Raw genomic sequence first — 21947 nt, 5'->3', positions numbered from 1 at the left:
CCAAAACAAAACAAGCAACAACTTTTTTTTCCTAACAATAAAATTAACTTTCGCTTTTTGCCGGGCTCCGATCATCAAGTTATTACTTTTTATATATAATTTTCCTTTAAAATAAAAAGAATCAGAGGCATTCTTAACTCTATTTTCAGCTAAATTTTAGAATTTCTTCAAAAAATTAAAAATATAAGTTGATCTCCCCCTCCCGGTCGAGATCAACTAAACTGCGTTTCCCTCATTTCCATCATTTAAAAAATTGTCTCCTTTCTCGTTCTCATCCCTTTTTCCAAAATTTATTTTGCCCACAAAATTACCCTGTATATCTTAAATCGCCTTCGCCCTTTCAACGGCAGACTTGAGAGAAGCCACTCCCTTTATTGGAGGGTTCTTTTCATATAACCGTCCACGAGAGAGGACACAAATTGTGCACAAGCAATTTTATCTCGTACCGAAAAGGGACATTTAGGATACACTTGCCGTGCGAGCCTTTCTAATTCCGCCCCGAAACATGCGAAATCCTCCCCAAAATTCTGTTTTCGATTCGTAAATAGAGAATAAAAATTTTGTGAAATGCGCCCCTCCCCAAAACGTAACTCCAATTTTGAATAATCCAATTTCTCTAGATCCTGGACAGATTCCAAGACGGCGCGAGCCTTTCCCCTCAGGCAAGAGGCTAAAGCGATAATTTTCGTCGAATCGCTCCAAGAATTCGCGCGGGCGATTAAATCGAATTGAGCCAAGAATTCGTTCAAAGAATCCGCCAGACAACAAATTTACATCCATAGTACGTCTTTGGGACATCACGCTAGTTATCCCGCGATTGTAACGAGATTGTCTCGTGGGATGCCTATAGGATAAAAAATGTCTACTGTCTTTACCGCAGTAGGACGATCTTGCTGACGTCCTAAAAACGTCTCTACGATAGCCCAAAGTCTCCATAAGACATCAAGAGGACATTAAAATTCACATCCGTAGTACGTCCTTGGGACATCACGCTAGTTATCCCGCGATTGTAACGAGATCGTCTCATGGGATGCCCATAGGATAAAAAATGTCCGCTTTCTTTACCGCAGTAGGATGATCTTGCTGACGTCCTAAAGACGTCCCTATGATAGCCCAAGATCTCCATAAGACATCAAGATGACATTAAAATTTACATCTATAGTACGTTCTTGGGATATCACGCTAGTTATCCCGCGATTGTAACGAGATCGTCTCATGAGATACTCATTGGATCGTAAATGTCCACTTTCTTTACAACAGTAGGACGATCTTGCCGACGATAAAGAAAGTGGACATTTACGATTCAATGGATATCCCATGAGACCATCTCGTTACAATCTCGGGATAACTAGCAAGATATCCCAAGGACGTACTGTGGATGTAAATTTGTTGTCTGGGAAGAAAGCAGAAACCAGAAAGGCAAAAAATTAGAACTTGCGCTGATAGTAAGCATGTGTTGTTACTTATTATCAACGAGAGTTCTAATGTTGTTTTAAAAACATTGCAGTATATTGTAAAATCAAAATAAAAATAAGGCTGCATTCGGAAACATCGCTTGAGTGCTCTGCACGTGTCATATATATTTGTCCTTGTTGTTCATCGAATGTGAAACAAAAATAAAATGACACCTGAGAATACTCAGGTAATTTTTTGAACAAACTTAAAATGATAATTCTACAATAAAAAACAAATTAAAAAATAAAAGATTTTTAGAATTATAAGTAATATCGCGTACGTATGTTATGGGACATGAATATGGGCATGATTGTCTTTACAATAATGTTTATTCGTGTATCATATAAATGTATATTTATTAATAATTACATTTTTTGTTAAAAACTTATATTTTTTAATATATATTTTTATATATTTTATATATTAAACCCATAAAACAATTGCGTAAAAGTTGTTAATATTTATCAAATGTTCATCAAATCTCTGCATCATCGTTATTTGATATGTTCTCATGTTCCTCATCAATCACATTACTTTTCTTAGCCACAGTATTGTCAACCTGTGACAATTCATTGATTTCGTCATTGACTATCATTGAATCGTGCATAACATTTGTTATCGCCTTTCTGAAAAACGTTTTTATTATACAGAATACGAATTGATATTTTGACGGGTCAAAGTTTTATTATTGTGCCGTTTCGTGAAAGACAACGATAAATGAAATCGCTAAAATTCATTCGAAAGTAAAAAGTTCAAACTTTAAAATAGTTAAATAGTTGTTGAAAAATAAAAATGCGATGATTTTTTGCGTGTTATACTTATTTGAAATTATTCAAAATTTTGACACAAATTTTTGTATGCGATAATTTTGTTGACGAGTTTATATATCAATATTTTCTCTAAAAATTTTTCTTTGACCTATTTACTTTTTTTAATGTAGCATGGAAACAGTTTATTTTATTTGATTTTTATATAGGATAAACTAGAGTAAGATGGTCATAATTATTTTAAGTCATTAATAAAATATTCTAATTTTTGTTATTTTTTAATGTTTGGTAATATTTTACTGAAATTTAAAACACATATTATCAAATTTAAAAAGAAAATTTAATAGAAAATTCATATTATCAAAATATTACAAAATAAACATTGGCTATCCATTTTGACTTTTGCAGGACAAATATTATCGCGTAAAGATACACAAGAGGTCTCGTGATAGCACAGTTGACTATACATGTTTTACGTTAAAATTGTACAACTATTGCGTATGTGTATACGTGTGTATATAACTGACATTTTGTAAAATAATAAAAAACTTATGATTTCACATGATAGGCTATTTTAAATTGTAAGAGAAAAATCGCTTTAGTATTTATAAAAAAATAAAAACGGAAATAGAAATTATACAATAGGCTACAACTTATATATTTTTATTACATGTTTAACGTTGACTAATGACAGTTTAACTATAATTTAGTCAATGTTTAAACAATTTTTAGTAGATATATAAACAACTTTGCAGGTAGACAAAAGCAAAAACATATTATACATTTTCACAATAGTGATATTTCAAATGGTACATACACATAAATCATTGTAAATTTTGATTATTTTTGAGAATGGTTAAGAGCGCGTTATTTAGTGATAATTAGAAAAATGATGTGACCATCTTTTCCATTATTCCCAGTTTATCCTATTCATAATTTATCTTATATGATAACGTACGTTTGTTTAGCTTTTTTGCAGCGATTACTTAATGAAATAAAGTTTAATGGAATAATAAATGATAAAATTATTCCATATTTTGGAAAATTAAATACATTACTTTATAGAATACATAAAATTTATAGAATGAACTATGTAAATATATGCTAAATTAAATTTACTTTTGTTTTCGTGACAAGCGTGCAGGGGCATGACGTAGCCATGACTTGATAGGATCACTTATATCCTTGTTGGTGACGAGAGAATTTGTAAAGCGACAGCGGACAACACCTATACAAATTAAAATTAATTTAATTTATAATTTAATTGCTATTTTAAATATATTGTAATAGATTAAGAAATAAAATGATATAAGAAGTTATAATTAAATCATCAGCATTTGCTAGCTTATTTTGATATAATTTGACTTACTTACTTGATATAACATCATAAAGTTTTAATTTTTCAAAAGCTTGTTTTTTGTGGGCTCCATAAAAACTATAATTAGATACTAATGCGTTGCTCATAATTTCTTGCATTAGTTTTAACACGGTACTTTTAACGTCGTTTTGCGCAAAAATACTCAAGTCTTTAATCTGCAAAAATATTAAAAAAATTACAAGGTGCACAGTTAATGCAAAACAAAATTACCTTTTTAAGAAAAGGTAAAAAAGGCGCTAAGTGTGTGGTCTTCCTTTAAAGAAAAAAATTACAAAATTCAAAATAATATTTTTGATTTAAATTCAACCTAAGTAATATTTTTCTTTAAAAAAAATCAAAAATTCAAAATAAAACTATTGATCAAATTCAACCTAAGTGATATATACCTTTGGTTCAATCTAAATAATATATACTAACTGTGTCAAATTCAACCTAAATAATATATATATATATATATATATATATATATATATATATATTGTGACGTGGTAGCTTAGCTGCCACGGGTAGCAGCGTCCCTCCCCCGTCACAGGCTGCGAATTTGCGCCGTACGGGGAAAATAGGTGAGAGGCGAGAGAGGATCTCCATGGGGAACCGCGACGGGCCTAACGAGCGTATTATTAATGTTACATATTTTTGGTTTCTTTGCGCGGCGACCGCCTCTCGATGGAATTTGGCGAGAAAGCGAGAGAGGAAGAGAGAGAGCGACGGCGATGCGGGGAAGGAGGAAGGACGCCACCGGTGCCCGGGAGAGACGAGCACGCGGCCCGCACGGGAACTCGGCGTGGCCCGGGAAAGCCACGGCCGGAGCCTAAAGCGGCGGTGCCCGCCAACACCACGACGGAACATCCCGGAGGGCTGTGGAGGAGCCCGGATGGGACCCAAACGCATCGGGGGAGGCGTCGAGTCCTCTCGCGAGGAACGGAGGTCTCCGCGTGCGCTGCCCCGGCTCGGGAAGTGGCCCAGCGGGAGAAAGAAAATTTCGCGGGGGCCTGCGAGGCCCCCGGAAAGATTACGGCGTGCACGTCCCTGCGTACGCAGGACTGCGTGCCTTGCAGCAATTGGGTCGCGGCGCGGAAACAATGCGCATGACCGAACGGGGGGTCGCGGCGTCGATCCGGGATCGACCGCGATCCACCCCGCTTTTGCGTGCGAGCGGTCTAAGCGTAAGGTCGCGTGTCGTGCCTCGAAGGGCTAAGTATCGGTGGCTTGTGCGAGGCCTCAGCGAGAGCCAAGGGACGAGCCTAGAGACGAGGGAGGACATCGCCTGGACGTTATCGGTGAGGTGGCCTGCCAGGATAATTCAGTGTGAGCGGTTGCCGGCCGGCGAGGTGTCTCCGGGCCCGTTCTGCATCCGTTTGTGTGTTGGTGCGTGATTCGCGTGAGCCGCAGGGCGGTCATACGTTCGCGTAAGTAATTGGGGATTTATCGGATGCAAGCGGGCGGGACGCCAACGCGCCGAGCCACGGGGAGGACGGTTGTGAGGACGCTCGGGTTCCGTCGGAGATTCCCCTCGACCGTGTGCGCCGCAAAGCCCTCGCGCGAGCGAGTATCGCGTCGCGAGTAGCGGGTGGACGGGACTTCCGGTTTCGCGACGGGGTAAAGGGCGGCAGCGGCCGGCGATTGCTGTGTGACCCTCGTGAGCCACGCGGTCGGGATCTATAGTTGCCGGGAGTGTCGGCACGTGCGAACGCCCGAAATTCATTGTGCGCGGAAGATCCCTCCCGTGGGTGCGACCTTGTCATGGTGGGAGGGCTCAATATCCCGAGGGCCTGACAGCTTGTCGACGGAGAAGCTAACTGCACCCATTTCGTCCTAGACGACTAATCGGTCTGGGACTGTGCTCACGTGGGGCGGCTACCACACCGCACCGCTGAGATACGGTTTCGGACCAGGGGATTTGTCTTGCAGGATAGACGAGACCCCACACGCGTGTCTCATAAAAGACGCGCTCCTATCTACGCACACAGCACGGTTACGAGCTGTCAAGAGCTCAAATGTGGCCAAACTCACAACACAGCACCGCCGCGAGCCAGCGCCTAATACCCAAGGCCAAAGACTCCCATGCGGCACAACTATCCCCCTCTCCCCGTTAACTTCCCCTACCCAATCCTCCTTCCCAACTTGCCCCCAGAAAGACACAGTATGGTCACGAGTCGAACCAAGGCCCAAATGTGACCAACAACAAACACAGCACCGCCACGAGCCAAAGCCCAAGGACTAAGGACTCCCATGTGGCGACCCACCTAACCTAGCCCAACCTAACCTAAACTAACCTTGAGACCGTCCTCTCAGGGCGTCCAGCAGCCCGGACCTCCGGCCAAGGCAGAGGAATACACCGAGGAGGCGACCCCGAAGTTCTTAGTGACCAGAGCAGAAAAGAAATTGATACAGGGCAAGAGCGTGGTCAGCGTTGTCCTCCAGCGCACTGATGACCGCACCAACCAGGAGGGCCAGTAGGAATAACCAGCCCGACCACAAGATAGTGCCTTACCCCGCGAAAAATAATCGCGTCCGTTTTCGTGTCATTCGATGACTTTTAAAAAAATTTAAGTTTATTTCTATGTAAGGCGCAAATTTACTATATAGCATTTCAATATATATATTCAGAGTTCCTAGTTTATTGTTATATATTCAAAGTTCGTAATTTTTTATATATCTAATATATCATAAAAGTTTATTTGCATTTGCATGCATTCTGTTTTAAGTTTACTAAATAAATATTATCACTATGTTAGAATTACCTATTATAATTATACTTACCCTTGTAATCATACTCCTGATAGTTATCATAATTGTAGTACTATGCTTACCTGTATTCGCGTAGCGGCGTTTGAAAAATCAATTTCTCTCAGTTTTCTTACATGCAATATAGTTATGTTAGAAGCACAACTAGTGTGCTATCATTATTTTTTGTTAAATATTATTTTTATTAGACTCAACGCGACATTCTTAGTGTCATATGCATATTCGATGCATTTTTTAGTTTCTTGGCTTTAATAAGCATTTTCTATATAAAATTACATAATCTGTGTGGATGGCACTTTAAGTGCAATTCACACCCAATTATTTGCACTTGCAAGTGCAATCTTCAATGAAAAGGAAGGGATACGCCAGACTGGAGGGGGCAACCCAGCGAGATGCCCGCAGCGCAGCAACGCCGCGCAACAGAGAGTGGGGGCAACACCTCCGACATCCGTGGGGGAAACCGACGCCACGCGCGGTTGGCAGAACCTGGCGGGAGGGGGAAGCCCGAGCGCTCCCGGCAGCGTCATGCGTACGATTGGCGGATCCCGACGAGAGGGGGTAGCGTCCCTCTCGGAAGTATAAAAGCGAGCGTTAAGAACTCTCATGAGTTTTCGCGCGCCGGATATCAACCTGCTAACACCGCGGAATACCAAATAAGAGTTTTCGCGCGCTATAGACATCCGATAGCAAAAGTCACGGAAAGCGAGATACGTGACATCGCGAGTGCGACTGTTCCGTGCTATGCACGTTAAAGAGAGTGAGCTCTCGCGCGTTTCGGCATAACCATCTCTTCGATAAGAGAGTTCGAGCGTGCGTGCGCAAGTAATTAAGAACATTAAAAATCGACCGAATGCGAGTAGGTTCGATTCCCGAATAGTGATAGTGTCGACTCGATTGTGAAGAAGCGACGCGTTCGGGACTTATGTGACATATGTGACACCAAGCTTATTAATAAAGCGTACTGTTTGTTATTTGTTACCAAAAAAAAACAACATAGTGTTATCTCTCACTTACCTGTCTGAGTGTCCGTTCCTGAGCTCGTGGATATTCCTGGCAACCTGAAAAGAAAGTAATCCTATTAAAAACGGGACCGCGGGTAAACCTAAAAATAAAAATACACTTACCTGGCGAAGTTCCTGTGGGACGACGAAGGCGATCCTGGGGACGATCCTGAGACGACGGCGGCACCTGAAAGAAAAGAGAAAAGGAATTAGTCATAAGTTCGTTCGAAGTTCGTGTGTTGTGAATTTCCTCTGGGATATAATCAAGCTAGTGGTAGCTGTCCATCCGACGGAAGCAACACCGACGTGCGTTCCGGCGTTCCTGAGCAGAGCGACGATTCCGGGACACCACACCTTGCCTCTTGATAAGGATAAAGGGGCTGGCGACTGTGAAAACCTGCAACAAAAGGTTTGCGAGTCTTTACTTGTCCGAACTCGTGAGTCACGTCATTCGGTAATCCGGTCACAACCTAACCCTAATCATTCCTCCACCTTCCCTTTCCCAACCTCCCTGGTGGCGACCCGCCCCCTCTCCGCCGACCCCTGCCTTTGGCCGGGTTTGGTGGTGGGGGAGTGGCGCTGCCCCTCGGGCCCTGCGCTTCCGCAAGAAGGAAGCGACAGAACCGGGGTAATGTATATATACATTAATTACCAATCTTATTTTCAGCTTTTATTTTCAGCTTTGCTTTTCAGGAAACTGCGATAGCAGTGGAGGTTGAGTAGATAAATTATTATCACCATTGCTACTTACTCTACTTTGCTTCTCTTCCCTATTCTCCCCCCCTGGATGTTTTCCCCACATGTTGAGTATCAGAAAGATGGTCACACTTCCCGTCTCAAGGCCCAGTGCCCTCATGGGCTGACCATCTGCTGGTTGTTGTCTCCTTGTGCGCTAGGATGAAAGCTAGTGATACTCTTGGCGACCCTTCGCTCATTCTGTTGCCCTCGCCTGTGCGTTATCATCGAGGACGCTTGTCTGGTCCTCCTCGTTCTTCATCCATAGCGTAAGCGAGCAAAATTCGTTCAGTAGCGAAAATGCTTCCTGATTTGACACTAGGAACTGCGCCACCTCCGGCCATCTCCATTCCCCGGACGGGACTATCTCTCTTACTACCTCTGTTTGCAATTCAAATCTCGGGCATTCTAGCAGGACGTGTTGTACCGTGTCCTCAGCTCCACAGCTACACCACTTGTCATCTGCCAGACCCATCGAGGCCAACCTCGACTGGAAACTTCCATGTCCTGTGAAAACTTGAGTAACCCAATGGTTAGGCCTGACCCATTCTGCCCGTAGTCTCGTGCCAATATCCCGGAAGAATGCAAAGGTACCGCGGCCCTTTGTGGGGGAATCCCAGCTGCTCTGCCAGATTTTCATCACCTCATGCCTTACCTGCTTAACAGCGTTCTCCTCATTTCCTCTAATAACACTATTACCTAGTGTTACGTCCCTGCCCCTCCTTATCTCGTATCTTGCTCTGCTCTCTGAGAGGAGCGTATCCACTGGAGTTGATCCAGCCACCACACACAGGGATTCCCACGAGGCTGTACGGTATGCCCCTGTAGTGGAGATGAGGACACGCCGCTGCATTGCTCTTAAAATCTTAAGATCATTTTTTGTGCACAGGTCCATCCATCCCGCTGCGGCATATGTTACCGTTGGTGCAAACACTCCCCTGTAAATAATGGACAGAGCCCTATTTCGTAGACCCCACTGAGTCCTAGCAAGCCTACCTAACCTCTCGAAAATCGAACATACTTTATTGCTGAGGTAGTGACAGTGGGTCCTCATTCTTAGGCCTCTGTCAAAATTTACCCCAAGATACCTAACCGATTCCTTAAATTTAATTTTGGTCTTATCAATCCTGATGATAGGCGGCCTGTTTTGGAAGTTAACGACCCTTTTCTTCCCCCTTCTTTTCCTATCCGGGCGCTTTCCGCCTCTTCTGCCGATAGGGGCCCTTTGAATCTCGTCGCTTTTCAGTAAGATTGCCTCAGTCTTGTGCCCCGAGATCTTAAGCTTAGCGAACTTACACCATTCCGCTATCTGGTTGGTGACTAGTTGACCCTCCACTTCCAGCTCTCTTCGCGAGTTACCGCTTACGAGGACCACGAGATCGTCTGCGTATGCGACAAAACGATTTCCCAAACTATCTTCTAGAGTTTTCAGCAGATCATCAAACATGAGGTTCCAACACGAGGGACCAAGCACTGAACCCTGTGGACATCCTCTAGTGGCCCTTTTGGAAGCTTTGAAGTTGACCCCCGAAATGCTCATAGTTCGATCGCTAAAATAGCTTTGAAACCCTATAGATATTGCTAGGGCAGTCCCGATCCTTCAGGCTCTTGAGGATGAGTGGCCACCAAACATTATCAAAAGCACCCGAGATGTCAAAAAGCAACGCCACAGCATACCGATTTTCTGACGCAGACACTATATCACGTAATTCCTTAATTGCGTCTACTGTGGATTTTCCCGGCATAAAACCAAATTGCCGGGAAGATATCCTACCTGATGCCAAAGATGTTTCCAGGAGGCGTACTTTGAGAAGCTTCTCAAAGAGCTTTCCAACTACCGAGAGAAGACATATAGGCCTGTAGGATTTGGGATCCTTCTCATCTTTGTCATCCCCTTTAAGGAGGACTATCAATTGTCCCTCCTTCCAGACCGAGGGGAAGACGCCCCATTGCATGCACGCATTAAATAACCTTGCGAATTGATTGGGAATAGTCCTCACCGCTACTTTAAGAACATCAACCTCTATGAGGTCGAGGCCCGGTGCTCTTTTGTTCTTGAAAGACTTAGCTAGCTCGACTATCTCTTCTTCCATAAATGAAGGGGCATCCTCTGTATCTGGAACTGCTTGCACTTCGCGCCTGATTTGTTGCTGGACCAGTGTATCCTCCTCTAATCGGTCTTCCGGCATATGTGCATCTAGCAGGCAGGTGGCGGTCTCATCAATTGTGCACGTGGAGAACTCTCCCTTTCTGAGTGTGCTAAGAACTTTCTCCACTTTTAACTTATCCGCCTGCTGACGGTACACAAGACCCCAGGGTTCTTCATTGCCATGCGACGTGACAAACTTTCGCCAGTTTTCCCTCTTTGTCTTTTTGACCAACTTATTATATGACCGTAAGGAGGAGCGGTATTCTTGCAACAGTCAACTATCAGGTATTCTCTGCCTCTGGAGTCTTTTCCTTAGATGGGCCACAGTCTTCTTTCTGACACTCAGCTCTCTTGTCCACCAGGGATTCGACCTCCGGAATTTCCTCTTCCGCAGCATAGACGCTCTACACGCTTCAATAATAATTTCAGATAGTGTACGTGCCATGGTTTCTACATCTGCTTTGGAAGAAGAGCTTAGAAATTCGAGGTTTGCTCTCGCGAGGCTAACTAAACTCTCTGAGAATTCTTCCCAGTCTGCTCTGTTAGTGTCAAACCTCGCTTCGCTGCTGACACAAGTCTTCGCTGCGGTCTTCGGAACATTCAATCTAATATCAATCGCGCTGTGATCGCTTGTCGTCCAATCACTCCTCACCTTCCAGTCCCTGATGAATTGACGTATAGAAGGCGACGCTAAGGTTACGTCAATAAAAGATGAACCTCTTGCCGATCTGTAGGTGGGTCCCTGCTTTGTGTCATTGACCACTTGCATTTCGAAGGCCCCAATAAGGCCCTCGAGTTGCTCCCCCCGTTTATCAGCCCTTTGAGGACCCCATAATGGGGAACGTGCGTTTGAATCAACCGCCACTAATAATCTCTTCCCTCTAAGTGATTTAAGCACGCTTTCGAGATGCCTAAGGTGAACCCCAATTTCATCCCTATACTGAAAATAGTGTGACACTACATAAAAGGAAAAACCCGGGGCTGATATCTCTGCGCAGACACAATGAGTAGTGCTCAACTGCGAAACGAACAGCATCTGAAACTGGGGGTTACATACCGCTACCATAGTCATCGGGCGTTGAGAACGTATGGCGGCAACACTCATTTTCGTTCCCAGTCCATAAAACGTGTGACTCACACCTTGTTTTCTTACGTATGGTTCCTGCAGAAGCAGGACATCAAGTCGCTTTTCGGCAACTAGCTGGCGCACTTCACCTGTAACAGCGATAGATCTTCTCGTATTCAATTGCAACACTCTGACCTCTGCTACTTCGGAACAACCAGAAGTCGATGGAATGGAGGGAGTGGGCACTGGATCTGACGTGGTCACCCTTGGAGGTACTGGAGCGGCACGTGGCCTCGGCGGGGGGGCTCTGAGGGGGGACAGTTCGCTGCTCCCTGTTGCTCTTCTGATATTGATAGTCTCATCACACCTTCTGAGAAGGACTCTTAAGCTGCAAGAACACGTAACGGGTCTCACGTTCAACAACGGCAGCAAGTTATCAGTTCCTATGATTGTATCTCGGCCCAGTGTGTCCGGCATTGCTAATGTGGAGGAAAGACTCGGACCCTCTACCTCCTCGTTAAGGTCCACTTGACTCTCTCTGCTCTTCACCAAATGTCTCACTGCCCAATCGCACCTGCTCACCAGGACCCTTACAGCCGGGAGCTTGGCCGCCAACAATTCATCGAGGCAAATGCCCTCTGATTGGCTGGCAGTTCTTAGCGGCCCTCTGAGCCGTGACCCTGCTCGGGGCTTGACTGGGGAGGCTCCCTCGGCTTGGGCGACGGCTCCTTCCTCGGCTCCCTGTGCGGACGGCTGGGCGAGCCCATAGTGTGGCTCTCGATGGCGTCTGGGGACTTGGTGTTATTCTTTTGATAATTGCCTGACTGGGCACCTTGTGGAGGGGCTAGTACTTCAACCCTATTAGTGAGCGTGTTATCTGCACTGTTACTGTCTCCCCTATTCTCTACTCCACTTTTCCAACATCCCTTATACCTCAGCCTCCTTTCTTTTCTCCTCCTATTCCTAATCCCCCACTTCTATAAACCACCGCCCTGTCTGCGGACGCTGCCATCATTTCCCTATCCGCCGAGCTTGCTACTATCTTCCTTGTTTTACTTATTTTATTAAAATTAAATGTCTTACCCATATACGCAATTCTTAATAAGTGGAAGTAAAGGTCAAATGACACAGAGCCACCTTGTGTCATCAAGCCTGGATACTCTGGGGGGGCGGCAGGTGCCCCGGAGGGATCGTTGGCGACCACTTAAATTAACGTCTCAGTGGCCATACAGATTCTCGGCACGATGCCTTACACCTTAACCTTAAGACGATTCTCTCTCTCTCTCTCTCTCTCTCTCTCTTTCTTTCTCTCTCTCTCTCTCTCTCTCTCCCCCTTTCCCTAACGGGAATCTGTCCGGCAAATGCTAACCTAATTGGACCCACTCTAAACGATCCAAACACAGCCCCCCCCTCTTTCTCTCCCTCTTTCTCTCTTTCTCTCATTCCCTGCTCTAGGAGCACAGCAGGGACACACTCTCTCTCTCTTTCCTGCCCTACAACTCCCCACGACCCGAGTGCTGCACCAAATTTGTGCGCTTACCCGTCCGAGGAATTGAAGTAGGAGCAGGCCCCAACGCAATCCCCCATCAGCGTTGTGAGGGCCATCCCGAGTTAGCCACGGATGGGACCACAAAAATCTTCTTCTTCAACGGTGCAGCAACAGTCCGTCCCTAATCCAATTGCAATGCATATGACACTAACACTAAAACTCAACAACATCACTAACACTAACACTCTCCACACAAAATCCACACCAAAACTAAAACAACTACCAAGCAGGGTCAGAGTGTGCGTCCGGGCGGAACGCAGATGAGTGGGCCTCCCCGAGGTTCCCCGTGGGCGCCCGGGGCGCAGCCAGGCTGCGCCCCGTGCGGCTAAACTGCTCATCTCTGTGACTCGCCCACAGGCACTGCTGGGTTTTTCCATCGCCCTTCTCGGGGTGGGTGTGTTCCCGCGAAAGTAGTAAAGGGTTATTACGGGCATATGCTCTTCTGGGCGAGGTGGCACCACAGAGCGACCCACTGGGTTGCCTGTGTTACAATAACTGTGCGCGGAAGATTTCACCGCCCGTCCTTGTCGGCCGCGTGCCTGCCGCGGAAGCTTCCCGCGTATCGTTCGCGTTTCTTTTTGGTTTAATTCGCGCCGTGGCGCCGCATCGTCGGAACGCCGCATGCCGCGTCCCGTGATATTATTGTTTCTGTCCGGCATTTATTTTTAATAAAGTTTGTTATTTGTTAAGCTCGGAGTCTAATTTTCTGGTGTGTCGTCCGCCCCTTCGTGTTACCGCAGTCGCCTGCTCCCTTACGATTCACCCCGCTCCCTACCGTTAGGCAGAGCTGGTCGAGATTGTCGCGCGAGGATCGAGGACACCTTGGCGTATCGATTTTCGCGAATTGACGCGTCGTCGAGCGAAAAGCTTGAAATGTCTACTTTAAGAATTGATTTAGTAAAATTTTGCGTAATAATTTTTTTCAAAATGGCGTATGACAAAGCAAAAACACTCAAAATTGAAAAATATTAGCCTAATTTTGCGACAATCCATTGCATGAGGCAAGTATCGCAACTTAATGGGATAAAAAGCATGCGATAGTACAGAGTTTTCTCTTCAAAATGCTTTTTTACTCGTCTCGATACGATGATTTTTCGCTGAGATATGCGCATTTAAAGGAAAAAACTGCCTTTTTATTCAAATGCGCATATCTCAGCGAAAAATCATCGTATCGAGACGAGTAAAAAAGCATTTTGAAGAGAAAACTCTGTACTATCGCATGCTTTTTATCCCATTAAGTTGCGATACTTGCCTCATGCAATGGATTGTCGCAAAATTAGGCTAATATTTTTCAATTTTGAGTGTTTTTGCTTTGTCATACGCCATTTTGAAAAAAATTATTACGCAAAATTTTACTAAATCAATTCTTAAAGTAGACATTTCAAGCTTTAAATTCTTTTTTTTAGAAACCTTTCTATCTTTATTACTCGCGTAGTTATCGCCATTGGAAGTTTAGTGATTTTTTGACAAATTTTAGGTGTACCGCTTTTTTTTCGAGTGAGTGTATATATATATATATATTATTTGTTATAAATTATATATATATATATATATATATATATATACAGGGTGTCCCTAAGCACCCACGCCAATGCTTGTAAAGAGGTAGAAGGGATCGAGACAAACATAAATACCCAATATTGTTTGGGTTTGGTCCACCAATAATCGAGATATTAATTTTTTTAATTGTGCGAATGAGAGCGCGCGGAAGGAAGAGCTCGAGCCGCTCGAGCCGTAGCACGGCCCACTGTCTCGAGTATTGGCGCCGGCGGCCGGGAGGAAGAGGGAGAGTCGCGCCGCTCTGTGCTTCGCTGCTCCCACGTCCCACCGCACCGCGTCTAGACTCGCATCAATGGCCGCTCTCGCGTCCCACCGCACCGCGCCAAGACTCGCGTCGTTACACACATTCATGACAAATGACATAATTATGAATATAGTAAATTAATTAAAATTTTTGGTACATTCACGATAGATTCTTTCTTTTTCTTAAATATCTTATTTACAGTATCATACAATTCTAACTTTGTTTCTTATCGAATTGTATCGTACTGTTAAATCTTTGATAACGAAAACATTGATAAAAAATTATCCTAAAATTCACGATTGATTCTCAAATTGAGTTTTTTTATACGTGTATTATAATATTTGCCACATCGAGTTCTCTCATCGTTATCTTTTTCTCTTACACGATGTCTTCATAGATATTTTTTCATACTGCAACAATGAAACATACTTAACTAACAGGAAATGAGAGAACGATAGAAAATGATATCATTTCTTCAAATTTTTTCTTTTTGATTCAGAGAAATGATGGATTGTGAAATATAAAACGATTAGATTCTCGTGTTTTTTTTTTTAAATAAATCACTGAAAATCTATCGTAATTAGTAAGTATTTCGGATAAGTATTTCGCGCATTTTAGTACGACACCTCTCTCTCTCTCTCTCTCTCTCTCTCTCTCTCTCTCTCTCTCTCTCTCTCTCTCTCTCTCTCTCTCTCTCTCTCTCTCTCTCTCTCACTCACTCTCTCCCTCTCAAGTACTCATAAATACAATAAATATTATCACTTTTAACAACATCTTCACATTGTACTATCTACTTATATTTTGTGTAATTTAAATAAAAATTTTTATTAAACACGCTTGAAGAAAAAAATTAGCGAAAATTATCACTAGAACTGCGATAAATAATCAGCGCGATATTTTCTCTCTGAGTGTTGTATCGCGTTTAATATTAAAAGTGTTAAAGAAAAAGTAATCTCGTTAAAAAAAAATTTTATGACACATAATGAAACTCGAATAGTATTGATTGGAACTGTTGTTAGAAATGCTGTTTATTGTGTTTCTGTAAATACTTTAGAGGGAAAGATATTCTGCTAAATTCGCGACATACATCTTTTTATCTTTGTTTTTTTAATATAAAAATTGCAACAACGTTCTGCTTTACTCTTAGCTACAGTATTGCAGAGTCAAAAACTTCGCAAATCCACGAAAACGCTATCGTTTCCGCACCACCACCGAGGTAGATAGCTTGGCGCGTTTTTTTTTAAGTGGTTTCCCCAGTAGGCCTAATCCACTCTCATTATTTTAATTCAATAATTGCTCGAAATGTTTGCCTTGTGTTTCTAAACACAGTTCGGCTCTTCGAATCTGCTGTGTTGCACGGCGTATCATGTCTGGCGTTATTGTTTGAAAGGCCGCTGATATCGCTTCGCGCACCTCAGCTTCGCCACGTTCACGCATGTGCTCGACCTTCGTTTTAATGTGGCCCTATACGAAGTAGTCGAGCACGTTTAAATCCGGCGATCGTGGTGGCCAGGCGATTGGGCCACCTCGACCCATCCATCTATCTGGAAAACGTGCGTCTAAGATATCACGCACACGACGGGAGAAGTGTGCCGGAGCTCCATCATGTTGGAAAATCATATTATTCCGAACATGTAGAGGAATATCCTCTAAAAGAGGCGGCAACTCATTAATTAAAAAATGTCCGTATACTTCTCCATTAAGCCGTGGTGGCAGAAAGAATGGGCCAATCTAAAAATTAGTAGTAATTTATAAGAGCGGTAATTATTTGTAACAGTTATTAATATACGCGTCGAGTATATGTATAAGTATAGCAAAAGAAAAATTGTTATTTCGTAAGAATATTTACCAATCTATCGCCAATTACACCTGCCCATATATTAATCGCCCAGCGATATTGAAAGGAGATTTGACGAACGGCACGCGGATTTTCGTCGGACCACCTTACCATATTGCGTGAATTAAAAACGCCATTAGGCGTAAACGTAGCTTCGTCCGTATAAAAGAGACGGCTGGCAAATAAAGCGTCTCGTCGATACTGTGCGAGAAGTCCTACAATGTTTTATTATGGGTTACATCCATACCATTATCAGCGCGTACAACAACTCCTTCCGCGGGATGAGATACAACGCGTCCACTTTTGTGCAGGTATTTTTGATTTCTTATTTAATTCTTTTCTTCAATATTATAACGGTTTCAAGACATGATAACCATTAATAAAACATTGTAGGACTTCTCGCAAAGTATCAACGAGACGCTTTATTTGCCAGCCGTCTCTTTTATACGGACGAAGCTACGTTTACGCCTAATGGCGTTTTTAATTCACGCAATATGGTAAGGTGGTCCGACGAAAATCCGCGTGCCGTTCGTCAAATCTCCTTTCAATATCGCTGGGCGATTAATATATGGGCAGGTGTAATTGGCGATAGATTGGTAAATATTCTTACGAAATAACAATTTTTCTTTTGCTATACTTATACATATACTCGACGCGTATATTAATAACTGTTACAAATAATTACCGCTCTTATAAATTACTACTAATTTTTAGATTGGCCCATTCTTTCTGCCACCACGGCTTAATGGAGAAGTATACGGACATTTTTTAATTAATGAGTTGCCGCCTCTTTTAGAGGATATTCCTCTACATGTTCGGAATAATATGATTTTCCAACATGATGGAGCTCCGGCACACTTCTCCCGTCGTGTGCGTGATATCTTAGACGCACGTTTTCCAGATAGATGGATGGGTCGAGGTGGCCCAATCGCCTGGCCACCACGATCGCCGGATTTAAACGTGCTCGACTACTTCGTATAGGGCCACATTAAAACGAAGGTCGAGCACATGCGTGAACGTGGCGAAGCTGAGGTGCGCGAAGCGATATCAGCGGCCTTTCAAACAATAACGCCAGACATGATACGCCGTGCAACACAGCAGATTCGAAGAGCCGAACTGTGTTTAGAAACACAAGGCAAACATTTCGAGCAATTATTGAATTAAAATAATGAGAGTGGATTAGGCCTACTGGGGAAACCACTTAAAAAAAAACGCGCCAAGCTATCTACCTCGGTGGTGGTGCGGAAACGATAGCGTTTTCGTGGATTTGCGAAGTTTTTGACTCTGCAATACTGTAGCTAAGAGTAAAGCAGAACGTTGTTGCAATTTTTATATTAAAAAAACAAAGATAAAAAGATGTATGTCGCGAATTTAGCAGAATATCTTTCCCTCTAAAGTATTTACAGAAACACAATAAACAGCATTTCTAACAACAGTTCCAATCAATACTATTCGAGTTTCATTATGTGTCATAAAATTTTTTTTTAACGAGATTACTTTTTCTTTAACACTTTTAATATTAAACGCGATACAACACTCAGAGAGAAAATATCGCGCTGATTATTTATCGCAGTTCTAGTGATAATTTTCGCTAATTTTTTTCTTCAAGCGTGTTTAATAAAAATTTTTATTTAAATTACACAAAATATAAGTAGATAGTACAATGTGAAGATGTTGTTAAAAGTGATAATATTTATTGTATTTATGAGTACTTGAGAGGGAGAGAGTGAGTGAGAGAGAGAGAGAGAGAGAGAGAGAGAAAGAGAGAGAGAGAGAGAGAGAGAGAGAGAGAGAGAGAGAGAGAGGTGTCGTACTAAAATGCGCGAAATACTTATCCGAAATACTTACTAATTACGATAGATTTTCAGTGATTTATTTAAAAAAAAAAACACGAGAATCTAATCGTTTTATATTTCACAATCCATCATTTCTCTGAATCAAAAAGAAAAAATTTGAAGAAATGATATCATTTTCTATCGTTCTCTCATTTCCTGTTAGTTAAGTATGTTTCATTGTTGCAGTATGAAAAAATATCTATGAAGACATCGTGTAAGAGAAAAAGATAACGATGAGAGAACTCGATGTGGCAAATATTATAATACACGTATAAAAAAACTCAATTTGAGAATCAATCGTGAATTTTAGGATAATTTTTTATCAATGTTTTCGTTATCAAAGATTTAACAGTACGATACAATTCGATAAGAAACAAAGTTAGAATTGTATGATACTGTAAATAAGATATTTAAGAAAAAGAAAGAATCTATCGTGAATGTACCAAAAATTTTAATTAATTTACTATATTCATAATTATGTCATTTGTCATGAATGTGTGTAACGACGCGAGTCTTGGCGCGGTGCGGTGGGACGCGAGAGCGGCCATTGATGCGAGTCTAGACGCGGTGCGGTGGGACGTGGGAGCAGCGAAGCACAGAGCGGCGCGACTCTCCCTCTTCCTCCCGGCCGCCGGCGCCAATACTCGAGACAGTGGGCCGTGCTACGGCTCGAGCGGCTCGAGCTCTTCCTTCCGCGCGCTCTCATTCGCACAATTAAAAAAATTAATATCTCGATTATTGGTGGACCAAACCCAAACAATATTGGGTATTTATGTTTGTCTCGATCCCTTCTACCTCTTTACAAGCATTGGCGTGGGTGCTTAGGGACACTCTGTATATATTGTCACGACTTTTCCTGACCGGAAAAGCCGCGGGCAAAAACAATAAGACCGGCTGGGTAACCGATACCCCCGATGCCGTGCTTGTCGCGCTCGAATCTCAGCCATACGCTATCGCGAGAAATTGTTGGGCGCCAGACGCGCTCGACGACGCGTCAATTCGCGAAAATCGATACGCCAAGGTGTCCTCGATCCTCGCGCGACAATCTCGACCAGCTCTGCCTAACGGTAGAGGGGCGGGGTGAATCGTAAGGGAGCAGGCGACTGCGGTAACACGAAGGGGCGGACGACACACCAGAAAATTAGACTCCGAGCTTGACAAACAACGAACTTTATTAAAAATAAATGCCGGGCAGAAACAATAATATCACGGGACGCGGCAAAACTCCGTACTATCGCATGCTTTTTATCCCATTAAGTTGCGATACTTGCCTCACGTCATGGATTGTCGCAAACTCGGACCAATATTTCTCAATTTCGCATGCTCTCGCTTTGTCATACGCCATTTTGAAAAAAATTATTATGCAAAATTTTACTAAATCAATTCTTAAAGTAGACATTTGAAGCTTTAATTTCTTTTTTTAGAAACCTTTTTATCTTTATTACTCGCGTAGTTATCGTCATTGGAAGTTTAATGATTTTTTGACAAATTTTAGGTGTACCGCTTTTTTTTCGACTGAGTGTATATATACATATATACTAAATGTGTCAAATTCAACCTAAAAGTAATATACATTTTATAGTAATATTTTATATTTAATAGTATATAATAGTAATATAATAGTATATATATTTATAGTAATATAGTAATATATATATATATTAATATATATATTAAATGTGTCAAATTTAACCTAAAAGTAATATATATTTCTGAAATAGTTAAAGTTTATTACTTACTAAATTGTTTTTATAAAGTTTGTCATTTAATAGACGAGTAAGAATAGAAGGGTGGTTCTGACCCATGGGATCTCAGGGGGTGAGGGGCGGGGGGGGTATTTGCGGAGAGGGGGTATGACGTCACGGGGGGAGGGGGTATGACGTCGCGGGGGTGTGACGTCGCGGGGGGGGTATGACGGGGGAAGGGCTTATCAGTATAAACATTTTATATAAACTCAGTTATAACCTGATATAAACAAATACCAGCCGCTTATCAGTACAAACTTTTATGTAAACAACATGCTAGTTGTAACCTGATATAAACAAATACCAGTCGATAACCGCTTATCAGTATAAACATTTATGTAATCTCAGTTGTAATCTGATATAAATAATTACTTAAACCTTTCTAAGTAAAACTATATGCGAGTTGCAACCTGATATAAACAATTAGACCCTGCGACTAAGGGTAGTAATTAGGTATAAACAATTTTTATCTATGGGTATGGGTCTTTCTGTCACTTATCAGTATAAACATTTTTAAGTAAAATAATATGCGAGTTGCAACCTGATATAATAAATTACAAATTTCTAAGAATATTTATCGCACGGAGCGCCGAATCGTTGGCAGCTGATAAATTTATTCGGCAGCTCTTGGAAGCTATAAACAAATAACGTTAACCATATCCGGTAGCTGCTTGTTATAAACAAATTTTTTATCTCACGGAGCGCCGAACCGTCGGCAGCTTAAATTTCAAGATAATGAATCGGCAGTGAACGTGTTAAAAATTAGATATTTGTGGAGGGGATAAGAATTAGATATTTTGTAGAGGGGGATAAAAAATGAGATATTTTGTGGAGGGGATAATGACATAAAAAGAGCCCCCGACAACGTTATTGCATCAGTCAATTAGTGGAATACGAACAGTAAAGCTTCAACAACGTTACCGCAACAGTTAATTGGTGGAAGTCAGATTGTGAAGTTTCTAAAGAAAGAAACGTACGAGATGAACTATTACGTTCCGATCCAACAGAATGATGGGTGCGATAAATCGTAAGTATTTTTAATTAAAAAAAATCTCCTATATATTTAAATCCTATATATTTTCTATATTTTTCTATAACTTGATATATTCTTTTTACAGAACATTATCGCAGCCACGCTATACTCCTCGCATCCTGGGAAGGCGATTTGCTTTAACCGTCACTGCCTACAAATATTTGGATATCGGAGTCAGTGTGGGACTTGAACCTTTTGTGGAGATGATTCTTGGTGACAACAAAGGCAATCAGATACCGCTGTCACGTATGGATAATAATGATCGAGAAACGCATGGATATTGAGCGACTCCTGCAGTCAACCACCGTTACATCGCTGTGAATTGATAATCTTCTTATAGAACTCGTCAAATTACATAACGGGAGTGTCGTAAAATTTACATTAAATAACAAAGCCTTGTATATGAAACCTTTGACCGTGCAATTTTTACTAAATCTTGAAGATGTCATCAATAATGTATACTTTAAATTGTCGCGGGATATATTTGTAGTGAAAGAAAAATATAATCGATTTGTAAACTGCTTGCAGCAAAATAATATTAATAATAAGTGCGATGCTGTAAAGCTATTAGATGAAATATGTGTAAAAACTTCGCTCGTAGACTGCGAACTAATGGTTTATGCATCAGACAATTGTATATGATGCTTTGAATAATAAATAAATATGTATTTCTATAAACGTTTTAAAATTATTTTTTCCTATCAATTATCCTAACTTAAAAAACTATTTTAATTAATAAAACGGGGAAGAGGAAATATAAACGGGGGTAATGGAAATATAAAAAAAATGCACAACACATAAAAAAATTATTTTTTATTGCTAGACCACCAGTTAAACAGTTTAAA

The 21947-nt window shown here is 42.0% G+C and overlaps 1 protein-coding gene across 1 annotated transcript; it reads right to left on the bottom strand.

Moving 5' to 3' along the window:
- Positions 1-1868: 1868 nt before the first annotated feature.
- On the bottom strand, positions 1869-20093 carry LOC118644856. Its single transcript, XM_036284573.1, has 4 exons — positions 20064-20093; positions 3596-3755; positions 3342-3450; positions 1869-2081 (listed from the first exon to the last, which is right to left on the bottom strand). Exons 2-4 carry the CDS (start codon positions 3696-3698, stop codon positions 1931-1933), a joined length of 363 nt encoding a protein of 120 aa, XP_036140466.1. The 5' UTR covers positions 3699-3755; positions 20064-20093; the 3' UTR covers positions 1869-1930.
- Between the last annotated feature and the right edge of the window lie 1854 nt (positions 20094-21947).

The sequence above is a fragment of the Monomorium pharaonis genome, chromosome 3 (genome assembly GCF_013373865.1).
Source record: "Monomorium pharaonis isolate MP-MQ-018 chromosome 3, ASM1337386v2, whole genome shotgun sequence".
In the NCBI taxonomy this organism is placed as follows: Eukaryota; Metazoa; Arthropoda; class Insecta; order Hymenoptera; family Formicidae; genus Monomorium; species Monomorium pharaonis.
This window is presented reverse-complemented; position numbering and strand designations above follow the sequence as displayed.

Bases quoted from the DNA above. Each gene is read 5' to 3' on its own strand.
- LOC118644856 (XM_036284573.1), bottom strand. From the start codon at position 3,698: ATGCAAGAAATTATGAGCAACGCATTAGTATCTAATTATAGTTTTTAT. The intron at 3,451-3,595 runs GTAAGTAAGTCA...TAATTTGTATAG, and splicing joins ACTTTATGATGTTATATCAA to GTGTTGTCCGCTGTCGCTTT. The intron at 2,082-3,341 runs GTAAATTTAATT...AACGTTTTTCAG, and splicing joins CGCTTGTCACGAAAACAAAA to AAAGGCGATAACAAATGTTA.